This window comes from Caenorhabditis elegans, chromosome I, assembly GCF_000002985.6.
Source record: "Caenorhabditis elegans chromosome I".
Classification (NCBI taxonomy): domain Eukaryota; kingdom Metazoa; phylum Nematoda; class Chromadorea; order Rhabditida; family Rhabditidae; genus Caenorhabditis; species Caenorhabditis elegans.
This window is the reverse complement of record NC_003279.8, coordinates 4,064,916-4,083,572: the sequence shown is the minus strand read 5'-3', so window position 1 is coordinate 4,083,572 and position 18,657 is coordinate 4,064,916. Positions and strand designations below refer to the sequence as shown.

The window sequence follows — 18,657 nt, the reverse complement described above, 5'->3', positions numbered from 1 at the left end:
GAAGCGAATTCTAATATTTTATTCTACTAGTAAAATTTAATATTTGAATCAACTTCCAAAATTAGAAGTGACAATTTTTGGCGAATGGACTATTCAAACTGAATACTTCGAATTTTTAAACATTTTCGAAGTAATTTTCAAAATTCGAAAAAAAAATTCAAAGGTCAACTAAATTCAAAATGATTGGGCACTAAATTTCTATTTAAAAAAAATTATCCAGAATTTGGAATTATAATGAGACATCACAACAATTATCAGGAAAACAATCCTACCTATGTGGTCCTTCAAATCCAGTACCCTCTGGTCGATCAAAAGCGTCTCCGTCAATAAGTTGTCCGAATTCGTCAATAAACGGCGGATGCTCTTTTCTAGGTTGTGGAACGTATTCCACAGTCGGTGGTGGCTTTTTCGGCTGAATTCTCAGATAGTCGTAAATTTCAGCAGGACGTCGACCTTCCGGTGCTACAGGAGCATTTTGTTGAGCTTGTGCCGTTGCCGGACCAAGAATTGCTTCAAGAATCTGTTCGGACGGCGTCTGTTGAACGAACACGCGACGTTCCTATAAAATATGAAAGATTGGTTTTTTGTTTCGTCTCGAGAGTGTTGAGGGCAAATTTGAGAGCGCGCAGCTGAGTAGGAGTTGAGAAAAGTGAAGTTGCAGTGTAGATAAATGTTGTGTGCTCTTTTCTTTTTCGGAGTGGGGGGATAAGTACACACTATCGAATGGACTGCAAGGATCAGACTGGGTGGCAGGTAAGGTTTTCATGGAATTGTTCTTAGCGTCTCATTTGTTTTTGAAATTAGTTTCCCAGTGTGATTCTAAACTGGCAATCTCAGTACTTTTATGATAATACTACAGTAATCCTATAATGCGGAGGTTTAGAACTCTTTCAAAACGCCACTTACCAGCCACTTATGCTGATATTTGAATTCCCTCAACGTGTCAGCTGACAAAGGTTCAGTTTTCAGCTTTTCATCGTTAATCCATGGATGGTCTAATGCTTCATCAACTGTCAAACGTGAGACTGGAATCTCGGTCAACAGTTTCTTGACGAAATCTCCGGCGTCATAGGAGAAGTTGCCAAGAGGAGACGAATCAAATTGGCAACTATCAACGTTTGCAAGGGTCTCATTGTCATTATCTCCGTGGAATGGTGACAATCCGGTTAGTCTGGAATTTAAGTTTTTATTGAAGTTTAAACCTCAGTGAGCACGATTGATGATGTGTACAGCGTGTATTCACAATAACAATTCTGTGTAACAATAAAGAAACAACTTACAATACATATGTCAAAACTCCAGTACTCCACATATCAGTTGCCAGGGTCAATGGGTAACTTCTCACGATTTCAGGGCTCACGAACTCGGGCGATCCCTTGATTTCTCCGGTGATAAGGCCGCGTAGAAGGCGTCTTGCTTGACCGAAGTCTGCTAATTTCAGCTTATCATCTTGAAGAAGAATGGTTTCGGGACGGAGATCTAGATGGGCAATTCGCAAATCATGCATGTGCTTGAGAGCAAGAAGAAGTTGACGAACAAAGACACGAACACATGTTTCACGGTTGACTCCTTTTGGCTCAGCAATTTCGACGCCAGGGTGCGCAAGGCTTGAGAGGCCGTCGATAGTTGAGTTTGCACTGAAAAATTGGATGAAAATTAGATTTTGGAAACATGTACTTTGATAGGGCTTGGATGTTATGATAGGAAGGCACGGCTTGCTACAGCAAAGGTGCCTGCCTCATACCTACCTCATAGCAGTCTGATTTTTATTTTTCTACATTTTGAAGTGATCTCAGATGTTTGCAGTTTTCATAGCTTTTATTTTAATCTAATTTTGCAGCAGGAACACCTCTTAAAGGCAGGTATTTTACCTAGGTCATAAGTTAATGAGATAACCAAGGCGTAGAAAATTAGGTTTCCTAAAGCACCTTTGGATGTTTGTACTTACCAATTAATGGTAAACCTAACCATTATGTTACGAAAAAATAATAATCATTTGGACCAAGCTCTCACTATAGTGTCCGTTGTTTCTGTTCGTATTGCTCTGCCATGAGCTTCTTCTCTTAGCTTTGCAGATCCTCAGCCAGCGCCTATCATATCATATCTTTTTGCCCCTGGTCCGGACGCATAAAAACTTGGTCATCTAGACACTATGCAAGACGAAGAAGCGCAGAAACTTCGATGAGAAAACATCTTGCCATTGTAACAGGTGAGAGAGAATGGAAATGACCAGATGATTAGAGAAAATGAGGGGAACAAGGTGTTACGAAATGAACTAGAATGACATCAGACGGGGACCATGGAAGTTTGACAGAGCAGGGGGAACGTCTGCTTGATACCAAGTTAAGTTTTATTTAAACTCGCATAAATTGTGTGTTTCCATTCAAGTTTTGCGCCTTGTTCAAAACGACATACGCCTGGGTTAGGCCTATACGAGTGCCTCAAGCATGTAGACCTGCTTTATATCTATAGAATTATCTTTTGCCTATATGAATGTCTGCTGCCAAAATAAAAGTGAACCTAGAAGTATACACTGTATGAATTTGAAACACAGGAGCTCATGCCAAAATGCTAAAAACAGGCGGGAGGTAGGTATAAGGAAGGTCCTACCTACCATGTGCGCCTTTTCTAAAAAACTTGAATCAATATTTAAAAATCTGGATAATTAATTTTGACGTTTTTTGTGAATCAGAGAATATGAAGAGCTCCACAATGCAGCGCATTTTCCAAACTTTTTGAGCGTCGCTTAAAACGTCGGTATATTGAATATGTTTGTCTGTTAATATATATGTTCATGAATATGCCTACAAGCACCTGCTCTAATGCACCATACTTTAAGCGCAAGTTAGATATTACCCCCAACTTACCAAAGTTCACAGTCCTCTACCAATCTAAACATTCCCGGCTGCTGAGTCTAATATTAGACGAATCTTTTGAAATCCAGGTCATAAAAAGGATCAAGCACGCAGTATCCCTAACATCGGAGCAACATATTGAAATAATTTGATTCAGTATTTGAAAGAGATTCAGCTGAGAAAACGAATCGGCAATAAAAAGTGGGTGCCGCCTCCGGAGCGAAGACACTGCGCACAAATACAACGCATCTGTTTTTATTCCGTTCTTACAACATTCTCATTTCACAAAATTTCAACGAGAAGGGGATGGATGGATGGATGGATGGATGGATGGATGCAGCTGATGTGAGCCCTCCGTTCGTTATTTTATTCAGTTCCTGCTGCGGTGCCAACTGCTTCATTCTACTGGCTTCTGATTTGAATATGAGATTGTCGTCGAAGAATTTTTTTGTAAGTTTGAGCGTAAGTGTTTTGTATTCATTTTGTGATGTTTTCCATTCTGACTATATTTTGGCACAGTTTCAAGTACCAAGAAATTTCTTTAAAAAATTTTTTAAATGATTTTGTGTTTTGAGAACCTCGACGGTGAAGCATCGCCAGAATTAAAAAAAAATTATTGGCTTACTTTGGATTCAGAATAAATATTGTAGACATCTTTCAATTTTCCTGTAACTTCTCGAAGAAAAAAAATTAGCGAGATGATCTTTTATATTCAAATTAAAAATTGTTTACTTTACGCAATGTTTAGTTATTAAGTGCCAGCATTTGGCACTCGTAATTTTGAAAATTAACAATACAATTGGTTTCTACAACCTCTTATATATGTAGTTCACATTTTACGAAAATTTGACGATTTGCCAATCTTTTGACTGACAATTTAAAAAAATATAAAAAATCATTTCGACCCATTTTCAGTAAATTTTGATATACTCCGCATTGGCCAAGCAACCATTTTCAATCGTTCCCAGACAAACCCCTCCAAAATCAAAATTAAAACCCACTTATCAAACACCACCAATGCCAATTTCTCATCTCTAAGCACCCGATGCATTTGCACAATTCCTGGATGATCCAACGAATTGTGGATATCCACGTGGCGCATTAGAGCATCATCGATCGGTCTCAACTGCGCCAAAAACTCGCGTCCCGTGGCTTTTTCTTTGACTCGAAATGGTGCTCCTTCGGCCGCCAACCTGCAATTACCACCAGCGTTAGAGAGGGGGAAAGTGCCTACTAGAATAATTCTACAGTATGTACATTATCTACTAACTTATACATTTTTTGAATATGACTGTAGCTCTAATTTCAGATAATTTCTCTACGATTCACTTGGACAGGGGACGCTTGGTGGTAATTGAGTGTTGGGGGCTGGCTTCGATTCAACATGAGCTCCCGGCACTTTTTTTGCGCCAATTTTATTTGTGTGCCTGCTGGTCAATTTCAGATTTTTCTTTCTCGGAGGGTTTTCCCGGAAGTGCTCTTTTCCAGATTTTCAGATGTTCAGAGTGATTCCTGAAATAAAAATGTTGCCAAATTGCCAAAACTGCTGCTGAAGTCAGGAGCGAATATCTGAAATTTATCTTTTCAATCATTCAAAGAGCACTTCCAAGAATTCAAATATCTCGAGAAAACCCACAAAAAAAAGAAGAAGCTGAAATAGAAAAGAAAGCACACAAAAAAGAATGACACAGAAAAAAATTGGAGCCGTGGGCGATGTCTCATCATGAAGCCGCACACCGCCGCAAGACAACGATCACCAAAGGACACAAGGACGCAATCGGACATGATCGAAGAAGTACGTCAGCAGCGGCCTACCGTAACCCTGACGCATTCTTCGACCGAAGTGCTCATCTATTCATTTGTTAGTGCTATTTGATGACGTGGACATGACGTGGACACAGGGTGTGGGATAGTTAGTCAATCTTTATTTTTGAGAGGAGGATTGAAACATTTTCGGGGGAAAGAAGAGAAAGTGATATGATCGTAAAGAAATAAAAATCGGGCAATTAAAAAGAAAAACGATAAAATTGAGCAAACGGGTAGTGTTGGTCATTGGAAGGGATTGGTGGGGCACGGGTTTTGGGTGCCACGTGGCATTGGGCACTTGCCACATGGCAAATGGGACTAGGCGAAATTTACTACCGGGAGTATGCAACAAGAAAATTTAAAAATTAATAAAAGGAAAGAAAAAACTGAGCGAAGTTTCGAATCGAATCGGGTGTGAATTTGCATGGGATTTCACTCCTACTGGGCGGAAGGGATTTTCACTGGAACATGAAAGCTGAGGGAAAATGTATATGAAAAGGGTCTTAACCGGTATAAGCGACTGAAAAGTAATGTTTCTGGATTTTAAAGTTTTTTTGAAGAATATAAGTCAAGAACTTTAGCGATTGGGCACTTCGCAGTTGTTCTTGACGGTTTTCGAATTTTGGAAAAAAAAATTAAAACTTCAGAAAAATTACTTGGTACAATTTAAAAAAAAGGTGGGCAATTTAAAATTTTTAAGAAGAAAAAAAAACAGAAAAAAAAACACTTGATACATATAATTTTGTTGTAGACATATGGCAAAAATAACACTTTTTGCTTTTAATTACTTTTCGTCTTTTTCAGAGATTTCGTAGAGCTCTCGCACTCGTCGCGATTCGATTGTCACTCGGCGACGGGGAAGTTCGACGTCATTGTAGTCGCCTTCAGCTGAAATTAATTTTTTTGAAATAAAAACATTAAATTAGATATTCAATAAAACTATTTTTAGAGAAGTTTATGTGCAGTGATGAGCCCACCAAATTTGAGCGTAAGGCATAGTGTCCTAGATTAACAGTGAAAACACAATGTGCGCATAATGCCTCTTTTTAAGCGTAAATTTTAAATCCTGTGAATGTGACAGTATGTTAAGCTTTTTGCTTCAAAAAGTGCCGTTAAAATCAAAAAATATTCAAACTTTCAGAGATTTTCATATTTTTTCGAGAAATTAAAAAAAAATATATTTCAAATTGAAATTTACTCTCAGATTGATCAAATTCTGAAGATTGATTTGTTCCTAAAATAAAATTAAAAAAAGATCAAAAGAAAAGGCGAGTCTCCGTACCCGGAAAACGAGTTTAAATTTGTTTTTCTAATATATTGTTTTTCTTCAAAAAAAAAACCTACTCACCTTCAACAGTAACAGTACACGACGTCGTGGCTTGTCCGGCATCATTTACAGCAACACATGAATAGATTCCGGAGTCTCTCCACATTGGATCATTAATGATCAAAGAGCACAAATAAGGTCCGTCTTGAACAAACTTGATGCGAGACGACTCGACAATTGGGCGCCATTCCTAGAAAACATATGAATTTAATTATAGATGTGAATGAATGGCAAGAGCCGAAGAAACTCTAACCAAAGAAATTCTGAAACATCTAGACGGTTAAACTATAATTACCTTCATCCATTTCAATTCTGGGAAAGGTTCTCCGTCGACTCTCACGTCCATTCTCATTGGCTGAGCTGATGAGAAGGTCTTGTTCACGAGTGGTTGGATGAAGTTTGGTCGTGCTGAAATTGAAAATTTAAATTATATTAAATTTAATCGTCATTTTCTCTTTTAAAATTTTAAAATTTCAAGATTCTGCTCTAATCAAAAATAGTTGCAGTGACCTCTCAGTATTGAATTTAATTTTTAAAACAAATTTGCTTGTTGAAATTCTATGTGAGATGAGGTGCTCTTGTGTTTTTTTATTACCAAAATTACCAAAAATGAGAATTGTCGAAAATATAAATCGTTCACTTTTCACGCCTCCAATTATTAGGTATTTTCGTAATACCTGAAGGAATACTAAATACCTGAAGGAATACTAAAAATTCCTTTAAAAAAATTATGCCGTGGCTAAATATTCAAAAATGCAAAATACAGTTAAATTGCTGAAAATTCAACAAATTGACAACTCCAGCAATTGCCGAAAATATTAAAAACCAGAAGTTTCCAAAATTTCACCCACTCTTTGTTTGATATCTAACTCACTTGCAAGATCAACCATAATATTTTGTTGTGCATCTCCGTAATCGTTCTTGGCGAAACATTGATATTGTCCAACATTCTCCTTGCTGAATCCAGTGATGGCTAATGTTGTCTCGGAACCTCCATAAGTGTACACTTTGCATTTAGAGGTTGGCGATGACGTGTCAATATCCCATCCACGGAACTTCCATTTGATATCTGGATCCGGGAATCCGGACACATTCAGAACAATTGTGAGGGTATCGTTCTCGGCGCAGTATCGCTTCTCAACGACTCCTGGTGAGAACCATGGAGCACACGCGTACTGTTCAGAGTATCTCATATCAAGAGCTTTTTCTGCATATGGGTCAAGAAGTGGAATAACTTTGTTCGTTCTTCTATCGAATACTGGTTGTGGTGGAGCCATGAGTCTTGATGGTGGAGATGCTGGCGATGGATCAGAGATTCCATAGATGTTCTCAGCACGAACACGGAATTGATATGACTTTCCGAGTTCCAAATTACGAACCTTGCATACTGGCTCTGGAATGTTATACTCCAAGAGAGACCATTGTTTCTCTGGAAGTTCACGAATCTCAATAACATATGTGACTTGTGGATAACGTGGTGGAGCTCTCTTTGTTGGAATCCATGAGAGTGTAAGATAATGTCCGGTGACCTCCTTGATGAATGGTCCACGATCTGGTGGAGTTGGGAGACTGGCGGTGTTAAGCTTCTTGAATCCATATTCCTCGGTGAGGTATGGAGTCACATCAATCTCTCCATTGAACTTGATGCTGTCCAGGAATGGAACAGTCACATCAAGCACTGCTGATGAGCTGGCGGATCCATGAGAGTTCTTCGCAGTAGCAACGTACTCTCCTGCATCTTCAAGGGTTGTATCGAGAATGATGAGGGCATGAGATCCTCCTCCACACGATTGAATCTTGATTCGTCCTCCTGGAACAATCTTCTTTCCATTGTGGAACCACTCTACTTCAGGGGCTGGGTGTCCGACAACAAGGCAGTCGAAGATTGTTGGCATGTGATTGAAGACGTGCTTGTTCTTTAGTTGACGCACGAATCCTGGTGGGAATGGCATGCCTCCTCTGAAAAATATATGGATACTTAGAGTAGAAGCTAGCTATTATTGAAGTACTAGTTGAATATCTAAAGTTTTCAAGATTTGATTTCAAAATATTCTTACCTCTCGTCAGCATCTGCAATATGTCTTGGTCTGATAATGTTCAAGGATCCTTCGGTCTTGGCTGATCCCAACTTATTCGTTGCTTCCAACGAGTACTCTCCTTCATCATCTGGAGATGCATTCACAATAACCAAGTGATGAATTCCTCGTTCATCCGTAAAGATGACCCTCTTTCCATCAGGTCCATCTCCGACAATCTCCTGTCCATCCTTGTACCACTTGACAGTTGGCGTTGGGATACCAGTTGCACAGACGATCATCTCCACAACATTACCCTGGAAAGAACCGGAAGTTTATTTGTGCTCACAGCTCTATTCTCCGCAATTTTTGACGTCGACACAAGTTTTTCCCTTTTTAGATTTCATAAGCGAAAAAATTTGGGAATTCCACCCAAGGGGCGCTTTGTGCTCCATTGAGCAGCATGATTCATCCAATAATGTCCCCCTCCTCCCTTTTTAAAATTTCACACCTCTCTTTTAGCGTCGCGGGGGTCATAGACATTTTGTTTGTTGATGAGAAGGTCAACTTTTTTGCAGCGGCTGACGAATCGAATCGAATGAATCATTTGTGTATTTTAAGGGGTGGGGTGGTTTTTGTCTCGAATAAAAGTCACCGCTGTCTCAAGATATATCTTGTATTTCACAGATTTCACAGATTTCATTGCTTTTACGGTTTTAGGAACATTTTTAGGAAATCTTTAAAAAAAGAGAACTTGATATATTTGCTATATACTTATTGTTCCAAAAGTTGAGCGAACTTCCGAACGTTCTCTAATCTATGTATTTGATGCAATTTTGCTCTTTTCGTGGTTATTGAGTGTGTAAATATGAGCGCTTCTTCTACTTATTCTATGTTTTTTCCCACCGTTTGTGCGTGAATTGGATTACTGTGAGTGTGTTGGGTAAGAGCAACAGTCGGGGTTGTAAGCTTCGGCGCAAATATTTAAATGACGTACCTATTGCATGTTTTCCGCATTTTTCTAGGCCAGACAACTGTGCTACTTGCTCAGCGGAATTTCGATTCCAAAATAATTTTGAATTTAAAAAACAATTTTTACATCTTGATAATATCAAAGCACTTGAAAATTTCTCAATGCCTTTTTTCAAAAAAAAAAGTCAATTCAATTTTTTCTAAACTGTAAATACGGTAAATATTAGTAAAAGTGCGCCAAAAGATTTTGATTTTTTTGTGTGGCTTTTTGGAGTTGTATTACTTTTGTTCTCTGTATTACTTTTGAGCGCATTTTTTAGTTAGGGAGATGTGAAACGAAAACTAAAAACGGGAAAGCTTACATCCAAAAAACCAGAAGCCTTTTTACGATCTGTTATTTTAGCTATAACTTTTTCTAACAAAAATTCAGAGTTTTCGGACCTTAATTCAGCGTTTGATTTTAGCTCTTTCAGCAAAATTTTTACTAATTTCTGAATATTTCAAACTTTGGAAATTTAAAATTTACAACAAAACAAAAACCTTTCTTTGTCTACAAAAACATCATGGAAACTTATTTCCAAAAAAAAACACTTGAAAAAGTGCAAAATTTGTCCGAATATGCCACACACGTGACTTTTCCCTCCTCCTGTGTGTATTTTCGGGAGCAATTTGCGTCAATCTTCGCGCTTTTCCCGAACTCCTTTTCCCTGTGCTGGATGGATGACTGCAGTTTGAAGGAACACAAAACTAGACTTCAAAACAAGGGTCTGCCTTGTGTTTGCCCCCTCTCTTTCACAGTCACTCTTTATATCAAAATCATGATTATTTGTTCAGTTGATAAGCAAAAGGATTATCTAAAAATTGTGCATGCGTGGTCATTTCGAGGGGGTTGATTGGAAGAAGACAATCACTTTTTCGTAATCTTTTTCGTGTTTTTTCCTTGTGTGTTTTTTTACCTCGTGAATACTCATGTTGTACAGTCCACGACGGATTCTTGGCTTGCATTCTTCAGGCTCTCCGTTTACTTCTGGAAGTGGGCGGGATCCAATAGTTCGGTCTCCTGAAATTATGAGATTTTCTTTGAAGAATTGAACTTTATACTCTTTCTTTAAATTTTGTGGCTTATAAATTTAACTATTTTTATAGTCTTTCAAAAACGTATTTTCTTTATAAGTATTACACCTCATTGTTTAACTTTGACAGCTATATTTTAGTTCCAGTTTGTCCTATACAAAAGTTGTCAACTGACAAAATATTTATGATTTCTTTTTCTATGATTCTGTAGTTAAAAATTTATTGATATATTCAAAATGAACTGAGATATAATTTTTCAAAGTATAGTAGTCGGGTGCAATACTTTCACACTTGCATTTTATTCATTTTAACATTTATTTATTCATTATTTTTTTCTCTTTCTCTCTCTCTCTCAGACTTCAAAAGTTCAAAAATAAAATAAAAAACCATTTTGCAGCTTAATCTCTCAGACTCTCAACTCTATGGTACGGTGACATGACATTATTTCATTTTATTTCATTTTTCCTAACATCACTCTTCTCAACAACCGTTGGCCTTTCGATTCCGCCTACAACATTTCCTAATTGTCCAAAAGTGAGTTGCATTCAACTATTCAACAATGACCTTTTTCTCTCATTTTTAAAGAGTTGGCATCACGATGAACCTGGACGAACGTGCTATCATTTGGCACGTAGGCGAATGCGCCTGACTGAAGCACATTCATATTGTCAAAAAATGATTGCCGATGGGTCTGCTCACGTATTACGGGTTGAATGCGGAGGCGAAAATGATTTTATAAGTGGATTAGTGAAAGGCCACTCGGAGAAAGTTTGGATTGATGCTAGAGCACGATTTGATATTGTTGACGGAGCAGCCGGCCTATTTGGACCAGGATTTGTCTACAGATGGCCTAATGGAAAAATCGTAAGATACTCTAACTGGGCCAATGGAAATGGCCTGGAAGAAGTTGGAAGTTCCAATTCAAATAAATGTATTAATATCAAAAGTGATGGTCATTGGATGAATGCTAATTGTTCCTCTACTGCTGCAGTGATTTGTGAGAAAAAACTGCACAGGCCCTATTCAAAGCATTGTCCAAAACATTGGGTGTACAATAAAGAAACTCAAGCTTGCTATCGCACTATTTCAAAGACAAATATGACTATTTTGGAGGCCGATAACAAATGCTTCGATTACGGTTTGTGAAGTTTTTTGGACTTTTTTCTAGAGATGTAGTGGAGCAAAATTGAAATTTTGAGAAATAAAGCTTAATTTAGAGTAGTGATATTGTTCTAAACTGTCCTCAAAAGACGTTTGAAAGTTTATTAAAAAAATTTTAGACGGATCAAAACTTTGACAAAAAACCTAATGTTGCTGCTGGAAATTAGTACTGTAAATATTTTTTCTAGGGTTCGAACATCGTCAGGATGCCATGCTTACAAGTATTGAAAGCGAAAGCGAGAATCAGTTTGTGATGAATTTGGCGAAAGAAAAAGACGCAAATTTTGAGTTCATCTATCTAGGCGGTTATGGTAGATCTCGAAATGGAAATAAGTGGCATTGGATGGATGGTGAGCATCTTTCTGTTTTCAAACTTCTAATCTATACTGATGAAATTTTTTAGGCTCTGAATTCAACTATATGAATTGGGACCGAGGGATGCCATTCGGTCGGAGAGCACTGGCGGTTCTTGTCATGAACAAGAGGGGTAAATGGATCAATCATTATGCTGATAAAATATTATCACAGTACAATGCTGTGGCTGTGTGCAAGTTCAAAAGTTGATATTTCCCTAATTGATTTGTTTAGTTAATTTCCTAGTCATTGCTCATTCACTTTCTTGTTTTTCCCGCTGTTCCATTCCAATCAACCCAAGAATCTCATTTCAATACCGATCTCTGAATAAACTGTGTTTTCATACCTTCGATGACAAGTTCAGCCTTTGTAGAAGCAGTTCCATGCTCATTGGTAGCTACACATCTGAAGTATCCTTCACTCAAGAAGGTGACATCGGAAAGAATGAGTCGCTGGGTTCCATCTGCAGCAGCTTCCATCTTGATCTTTTCATCAGAGAACAGCTCAAGTCCATCCTTAAGCCACTTGATTGATGGGAATGGATTTCCGAATGGAAGGCATTCGAATGTCACGGAATCTCCTGGCTTAGCACGACGGATTGTCAATGGGGTGGTGAATCCTGGAGCCTTTCCTTCACGAATGGACGAGTCAATGTCGCGTGGCTTACGATCACCGCCTGAAATTAAATTTTGAAAAGTTATTTTAGATTAAAACATCAATGTGAACTTACGAATAACATTAACATCGCAAGATGTTCTAGCAGATCCATAAGTGTTTTCAGCAACGCATCTGTATCCTCCAGCATCTTGACGAGTGGCAGAATCAACCACCAACTCACAGACACCATCTGGAGACTCGATGAGTTGAAGACGTCCGTATGGGAATACACGTTCTCCATCCTTGAACCATTTGATTGTTGGCTTTGGATCTCCGCTGAACTTGCAACGAAGACGGAACGACTGCTTTTCGGGAATCTGAAAGTTACGAATTATTCTGAAGCCCCTTAGTAAAATAAAATCCTTACTCTGATATTCTCCAGTGGCTCCATAAGCTTTGGTGCCTTGTTAGCATCAAATACATCTCTGTCAGCAGACCTTCTGGCACCGCTATCTCTTGGAAGTTTCTTAACAGTAGCAGTTCCCTTATCCTGGGCAGTTCCAGATGGGTTGGTGGCAATTACACGGTAGATTCCATCATCATCATAGACGCAAGATGGGATAAGAAGAGTTGCAACTCCATCAGGTGACAGACTAATTTGAATTCTGTCAGATGGTGTAACAATGGCTCCATCCTTATACCAAACCATCTCTGGAAGTGGGCTAGCGTCAACCTTACACTCCAATTTTAATGGTTGTCCTTCAGTTGTACGAACATCTCCCATCTTCAAAGTGAATCTTGGTGGCTGACTGGCAGTCACAACACCTGATCCAAGACCATCATCCATTCTTACAAATGACTTGGTAGTAGCACTTCCATTCTCATTTGTGGCAACGCAGCGATAAGTTCCCTCGTCATGTACGGTGGCGTTCTTGATTCTGAGCTGATAGACTCCCTTGCTGGCTTCATTGGACCATTCGAATCTGGAGTCCTCAATCAGTGGACCTCCATCCTTCGACCATTTGACTGATGGATTTGGTAGTCCGGTAACCTTGCATTCCAAATCAATAACATTTCCAAGAGAAACTGACATATCAGAAAGCTCCAAAATGAACTTTGGTGGTTTTCCTTCATCCATTTTTGGTTTTTCAGTCTTTCCAAGAGCCATTTGCACATGAGCAGTAGCTTGAGTCTTGGCCTTTCCATGAGCATTTTCAGCTTCACATCGATAGATTCCTTCATCACTCATTGTAGATTCATTGACAGTAAGTGAACATGAACCATCTGGCGATGTTTCAATAACAGTTCTTGGTCCATTTCTAAGAAGTTGTCCATTTCTGTACCACTTGATTTCTGGGAATGGATCTCCGGTGACTGCGCACTTCAAAGTGAACGAATCTCCACGATCCGCCCACAAATCGACAAGTCCCTTTGTGAAGAATGGCTCTTCTCCCTCCTTCTTGACTTCCTGCTTCGGAACCTTGACGTTCACACTGCAACTGGTGTTGATCGTTCCATGAGCATTTGTAGCAACACAACGGTATGCTCCAATGTCTTCCTCGGTACTGTCATTGATCGCAAGGGTAGCTGTACCATCCTCTTCATATTGAATAGAGGTTCTAGAATCAGCACGAAGTGGAAGTCCATCCTTGTACCAAACCACTGAAGCTCTTGGGATAGCGTCAACCTTGCATGATAATCTGATTGGTTGACCTCCATTGACAGTTTTATCTTCCAATGGTGGATTAATCTTTGGAGCATATTCTCGGCGCTTCTCCTCCTCCACATGTTCCAAAATCTCAACTTGGTATGTGGCTTGAGTTTCAGCTTGTCCCAACTCGTTTACAGCAACGCACATGTAAACTCCAATATCAGACTCCTCGAATGGAATGATCTTGATGCGACATGCTCCATCAACGGTGTTTCTGATTTCGGTATGTGCAGTGTGTTCGATCTTCTTTCCATCCTTGAACCATTCAACTTCGGCGGTCGGGTTGGCATCAACATGACACTCGATGAACATTGGGTCACCAACAGGGATTCTTCTGTCCCAAAGTGGAACATTGAATCTTGGTGGATAACGAAGATCGTCTCTAGATCCATCATCGTGTCCAGCACCTTGTTGGAATTCACAGACAGTTTCATCTGTTCCATTCTCATTCTTTGCAATACACTTCAAGGTTCCGAAGTCTTCTTCACGAACGTCACGAATCGTAAGACAGTAGTTTCCATCAGCCATGTCATCGAGGGTGATTCTATCATCGAATTTGATTGGGATTCCGTTCAAGAACCATTGCAATGTTGGCTTTGGAAGTCCTCGAACCTTCACATTGAATTCCTTCTTGTCGCCTGGAAGAGCTGCTCCCGTCTTCAATGGAATAACGAACTTTGGCTTCGATGGTTGCTCTCCTTGTTCAGTGACGGTAACCTTGCAGTCACTTGTAGCGCTTCCAGCTTCGTTCTTCGCAGTAACACGATATTGTCCAATGTCACTCTTCTTGGCAGAACGAATTCTGAGGGTAGCAGTACCATCAAGTGCGACTCTCATCGTGATTCTATCATCCTTCTGAAGGACAACACCATCCTTCTCCCAGATGACTTCGGGGAATGGTTCTCCAGCAATAGTGCACTGAAGAGTGAGCATATCTCCTTCTTCAACCTCGGTATCCTTGAGTGGGGAGAGGAAGTTGGCTCCTGATGTTGGTTCGGATGATTTGGCAGATTTAACATGAACAACAGATCCACTGTATACTTCTCCCTTGTCATTTCCAAGAACAACACGGTATGCACCCCCATCAGATTTCTTAGACGATGGGATAGTGAGAGAGAACTCTCCAGATTCTGGTTTCTCTTCAAATTTGAATCCGTCAGCATCTGGCTTAAGCTCCTGTCCGTTCTTGTACCATTTAATAACCTTTGGAATACCCTCAACCTTGACCTTAAGTTCAACTGGTTGGGGTTCCTCAACATCAACATCCTTCAATCCATCGACAATCTTCAGAACATTTGGCTTGACAACAGTGAGAGCCGCGGAAGAATCACAATCTCCTGCAGCATTCGATAGCACAACCTTGTAGTCGGCTCCATCGTCCAATTGAGCACGGTTGATAGCAAGTTCGTACTTCTTTGGACCGATCTTTTTGGCTTCCAAATGGCTGTTTGGTTTGATCTCCTGGTCATTTTTATACCATTTGACTTGTCTGACTGGAGCACTGACTTCAACCTTGAACACATCGTCATCTCCCTCTGGAATTTCGATGTTCTCAAGTCCTCGAACAATCTCTGGTTTCTCATCAACCTCTCCCTTTGCATCACTCTTGGCTTTTCCACTCTCATTGATTACTTCGACAGTGTATTCACCAGCATCCTTCAAATCAGCGGATGGAATTATCAACCTGTAGGTGGTGTCATCAATTTTCTCAATGATTGCATTAGCTCCTGCACTGATAACATTTGCATCACGAAGCCATCTGACATCCTCTGGCTCTCCTTGGATCTTAACCTCAAATACCATCTTGGCACCCTTGGCAACAACCTGGTCTTCAAGACCTTTGACGATCTTGCAGAGTCCAGCCTTAGCTTTCTTAACAGTCAATTGAGCAGAAGATTCGGCTTCTCCAGCGGTGTTTTCAAGAACAATCTTGTAGGTGTCTGCATCATCACGAACAGCGTTCTTAATAACAAGTTGATACTTGGTATCAGTCTTTTGTTCAATGATGAATCGGGAATTTGGCTTAATTTCTTGTCCATTCTTATACCATTTGACAATTCTTGGCTTGGTGTTGGTTTCAACTGAGAATTCGGCATTTTCTCCCTCAGTGATCGATTGATCCTTCAGTGGCTTTAAGAACGTGATCTTTGGTTCCACAGTGATCTTTCCACTGCTGTTTGCAGATCCTGCCTCGTTGGCAACTTCGACTTTGTAGTCTCCGGTATCTTCAACAACACTGGATGGGATCTCAAGAACATACTTGTTATCGTCGATCTTCTGAATCTTGATGGTCTTGGCGGCAGCTCCTGGAAGCTCCTTTCCGTTTTTGTACCATTTCACAGTCTTCGGTGATCCAGAAGTTTCGATTTCCAACTTAATTGGAGATCCAATCGACACCACTTGATCCTCGAGTCCTTTGATGATCTTTGGCTCTTTTGCTGGTAATTTAACAGTCAAGGCGCATGACGAATCGGCAGTATTTCCATCTTCATCAGTCAACACAACCTTATATTCAGCAGCATCATCGTCACCAGCATCTGGAATAACCAGCTGTGGTTTGTTGTCTCCGTCGCTTCCGGGTTGTGCCTTGTCGCTTGGAGTAATCTCCTTTCCATTCTTATACCATTTAATTTCCTTTGGCTTCTTGTTGGTTTCAACTTGGAGAACAGCCTTCTTGCCCTTTGGCACTTCGGCGTCTTCAAGTCCCTTAACAATAGCGATTCCAGGAAGCTTAACAGTAAGAGCAGCTGAAGAATCAGCATCTCCAGCATCATTCGACACAACAACCTTGTAGTCGGCAGTGTCATCAAGTTGCGCGTTTGGAATTTCCAGAGAGTAGGATCCATCTCCGTTGTCCTTAGCCTTGGCGTTGGGAATTTCTTTTCCATTCTTATACCACTTGACCTGTTTCACTGGACCCTTGACCTTGACGTTAAAGGTGGCAGTTTCTCCTTGCTTCACTGTAGTTGGAATAAGTCCCGATACAATTTCTGGTTTCACCTTATCCTTTCCATCGTCAGCAAGTTTGACGGTAAGAGCAGCTGAAGAATCAGCATCTCCAGCATCATTGGAGACAACAACCTTATAGTCAGCTGCATCTTCAACTTGAGCGTTTGGAATCTCAAGAGAGTAGGATCCATCTCCATTGTCCTTTGTTTTAGCATCAGGAATCTCTTTTCCGTTCTTGTACCACTTGACTCCCTTGACTGGTCCCTTGACCTTGACGTTAAAGGTGGCAGTTTCTCCTTGCTTCACAGTAGTTGGTACCAGCCCAGAAACAATTTCAGGCTTGGCACTCACGTTTACCTTGGCCTTTGATTCAATTTCTCCAGCCTCGTTAGCAGCAGTGACACTGTACTCTCCAACATCTTTCTCTTGGAAGTCTGGAATTGTGAGTCGGTATTTTCCGTTTCCAAGATCCTCGACCTTCCCGTCCTTGATCTCATCTCCATTCTTATACCATTTAACATCTTTTGGCTTTCCTTCGATTTCAACTTCCAAAACCAATGGAGTTCCCTTTGGAACGGATTGATCAGCGAGTCCCTTCTTGAATGAAGGAAGACTAATCTTTTCAGCAGCCTTGGTGACAGTTACTGTAGCAGACGACTCAACAGAAAACGAATCAGTAGAGAGAACAACGCGGTAAGCTCCAGTATCAGACATCTCAGCGCTTTCGATTTCTAACTTGTATTCTGACTCGGTCACCTGCACGATCTTTGTGGTCTGGGAGCTGGTGACAGTTTCTGTTCCCTTGTACCATTTGACAGTTTTTGGTTTTCCTTCAACTTCAACAGAGAGAAGGATCTTGGTTCCCTGTGTAACATTTACATCTGTGAGTCCCTTCTTGATCTTGAGGGTTTCTGATGGAACGACTGTGAGTGGAACCTTGCTGTTCGCAACTCCAGCATCATTGGAAACTTCAATACGGTAGTTTCCTTGATCATCAGTCTTGGAATCTTCGATGACAAGTCTTTGAGTTCCATCGTCGGTTGATTCGAAGTGCACTCGTTTGTCTTCCTTCAATGGAGTTCCGTCCTTGAACCATTTCACATCTGGCTTAGTTCCCGAAACCTTGCATTCAAACTTGGCGGTTTCAGTCTCCTTAACCTGAATAGCAGAGAGTTCCTTGAAGAATCCTGGAGCAACTTGAGCTGGTTCCTTGACTGTAAGAGTGACGTCACTCCAAACATCTCCAAACTCATTTGAAGCTTCACAGCGGTACTCATCCATATCGTCGAGTTTAGCGTTGGTAACGGTGAGTCTTTGAGTTCCATCATCCAAATTCTCAATCTTAACTCTATCGGATGGCTTGAGCTCTTCTCCATTCTTGTACCATTTAACACTTGGTTTCGGTTTTCCAGAAATCTTTCCTTCAAGAACTGCAGTCTCACCAACTGTAACAACAGCTGGCTTGACTGGTTGCAAGAAGTCTGGAGCTTCACCGTCAATCTTTGGAGCTCCTTCCAATGTGACAATAATTGGCCCTTCGGTCCATGCACTTCCATACTCGTTCTCAGCCTCACATCTGTATTCTCCGGCGTCGGCTTGAGTAACATTATCAAATGTCAGCGTCAAAGTTCCATCATCCTTGTGCTCAGCGCGAACACGTGCCGACATTTCGACCTCCTTTCCTTCCTTAGTCCACTTGATCTTTGGTCGTGGCTCTCCTTTCACCTTGCACTTAAGGATCGCTTGTTGCTTCTCGGTAACTGTACACGAACGGAGAAGCTCCACAAATTCTGGAGCTCCACGTCCAGTGTCGGTCTTAGAGGATGCAGTATCTGA

The 18,657-nt window shown here is 40.4% G+C and overlaps 2 protein-coding genes and 1 non-coding gene across 18 annotated transcripts in view; 1 reads left to right on the top strand and 2 right to left on the bottom strand.

Moving 5' to 3' along the window:
- Positions 1-18,657, bottom strand: part of unc-89 (Muscle M-line assembly protein unc-89) — a gene marked incomplete at both ends in the record, with an annotated part of 55,184 nt that overhangs the window by 7,313 nt on the left and 29,214 nt on the right. For 10 of the 16 annotated variants that reach the window (NM_001025814.4, NM_001356807.3, NM_001356808.3 and 7 more), the window contains 13 exons: positions 273-559; positions 907-1,171; positions 1,281-1,637; positions 3,857-4,048; positions 5,450-5,549; positions 6,010-6,178; positions 6,284-6,396; positions 6,863-7,947; positions 8,046-8,320; positions 9,932-10,035; positions 11,911-12,240; positions 12,295-12,538; positions 12,589-18,653. In NM_001025814.4, the coding sequence (NP_001020985.1) occupies positions 273-559; positions 907-1,171; positions 1,281-1,637; positions 3,857-4,048; positions 5,450-5,549; positions 6,010-6,178; positions 6,284-6,396; positions 6,863-7,947; positions 8,046-8,320; positions 9,932-10,035; positions 11,911-12,240; positions 12,295-12,538; positions 12,589-18,653 (9,586 nt within the window). Of the gene's footprint in view, positions 1-272; positions 560-906; positions 1,172-1,280; positions 1,638-1,948; positions 2,067-2,867; positions 3,035-3,856; positions 4,049-4,766; positions 5,550-6,009; positions 6,179-6,283; positions 6,397-6,862; positions 7,948-8,045; positions 8,321-9,931; positions 10,036-11,910; positions 12,241-12,294; positions 12,539-12,588; positions 18,654-18,657 lie in introns of those variants that run through there. The other 6 variants (NM_001356810.3, NM_001356811.3, NM_001025817.4 and 3 more) reach the window with 4 other exon arrangements.
- On the bottom strand, positions 4,549-4,669 carry C24G7.6. The gene has a single exon (NR_101546.1). It is a non-coding gene; the product is annotated as a small nucleolar RNA C24G7.6 (small nucleolar RNA).
- clec-89 (C-type lectin domain-containing protein) lies at positions 10,445-11,909 on the top strand. The gene is made up of 4 exons (NM_001306223.3): positions 10,445-10,583; positions 10,635-11,187; positions 11,399-11,560; positions 11,614-11,909. The coding sequence occupies exons 1-4, from the start codon at positions 10,485-10,487 to the stop codon at positions 11,772-11,774; spliced, it is 975 nt and encodes a 324-aa protein (NP_001293152.1). The 5' UTR covers positions 10,445-10,484; the 3' UTR covers positions 11,775-11,909.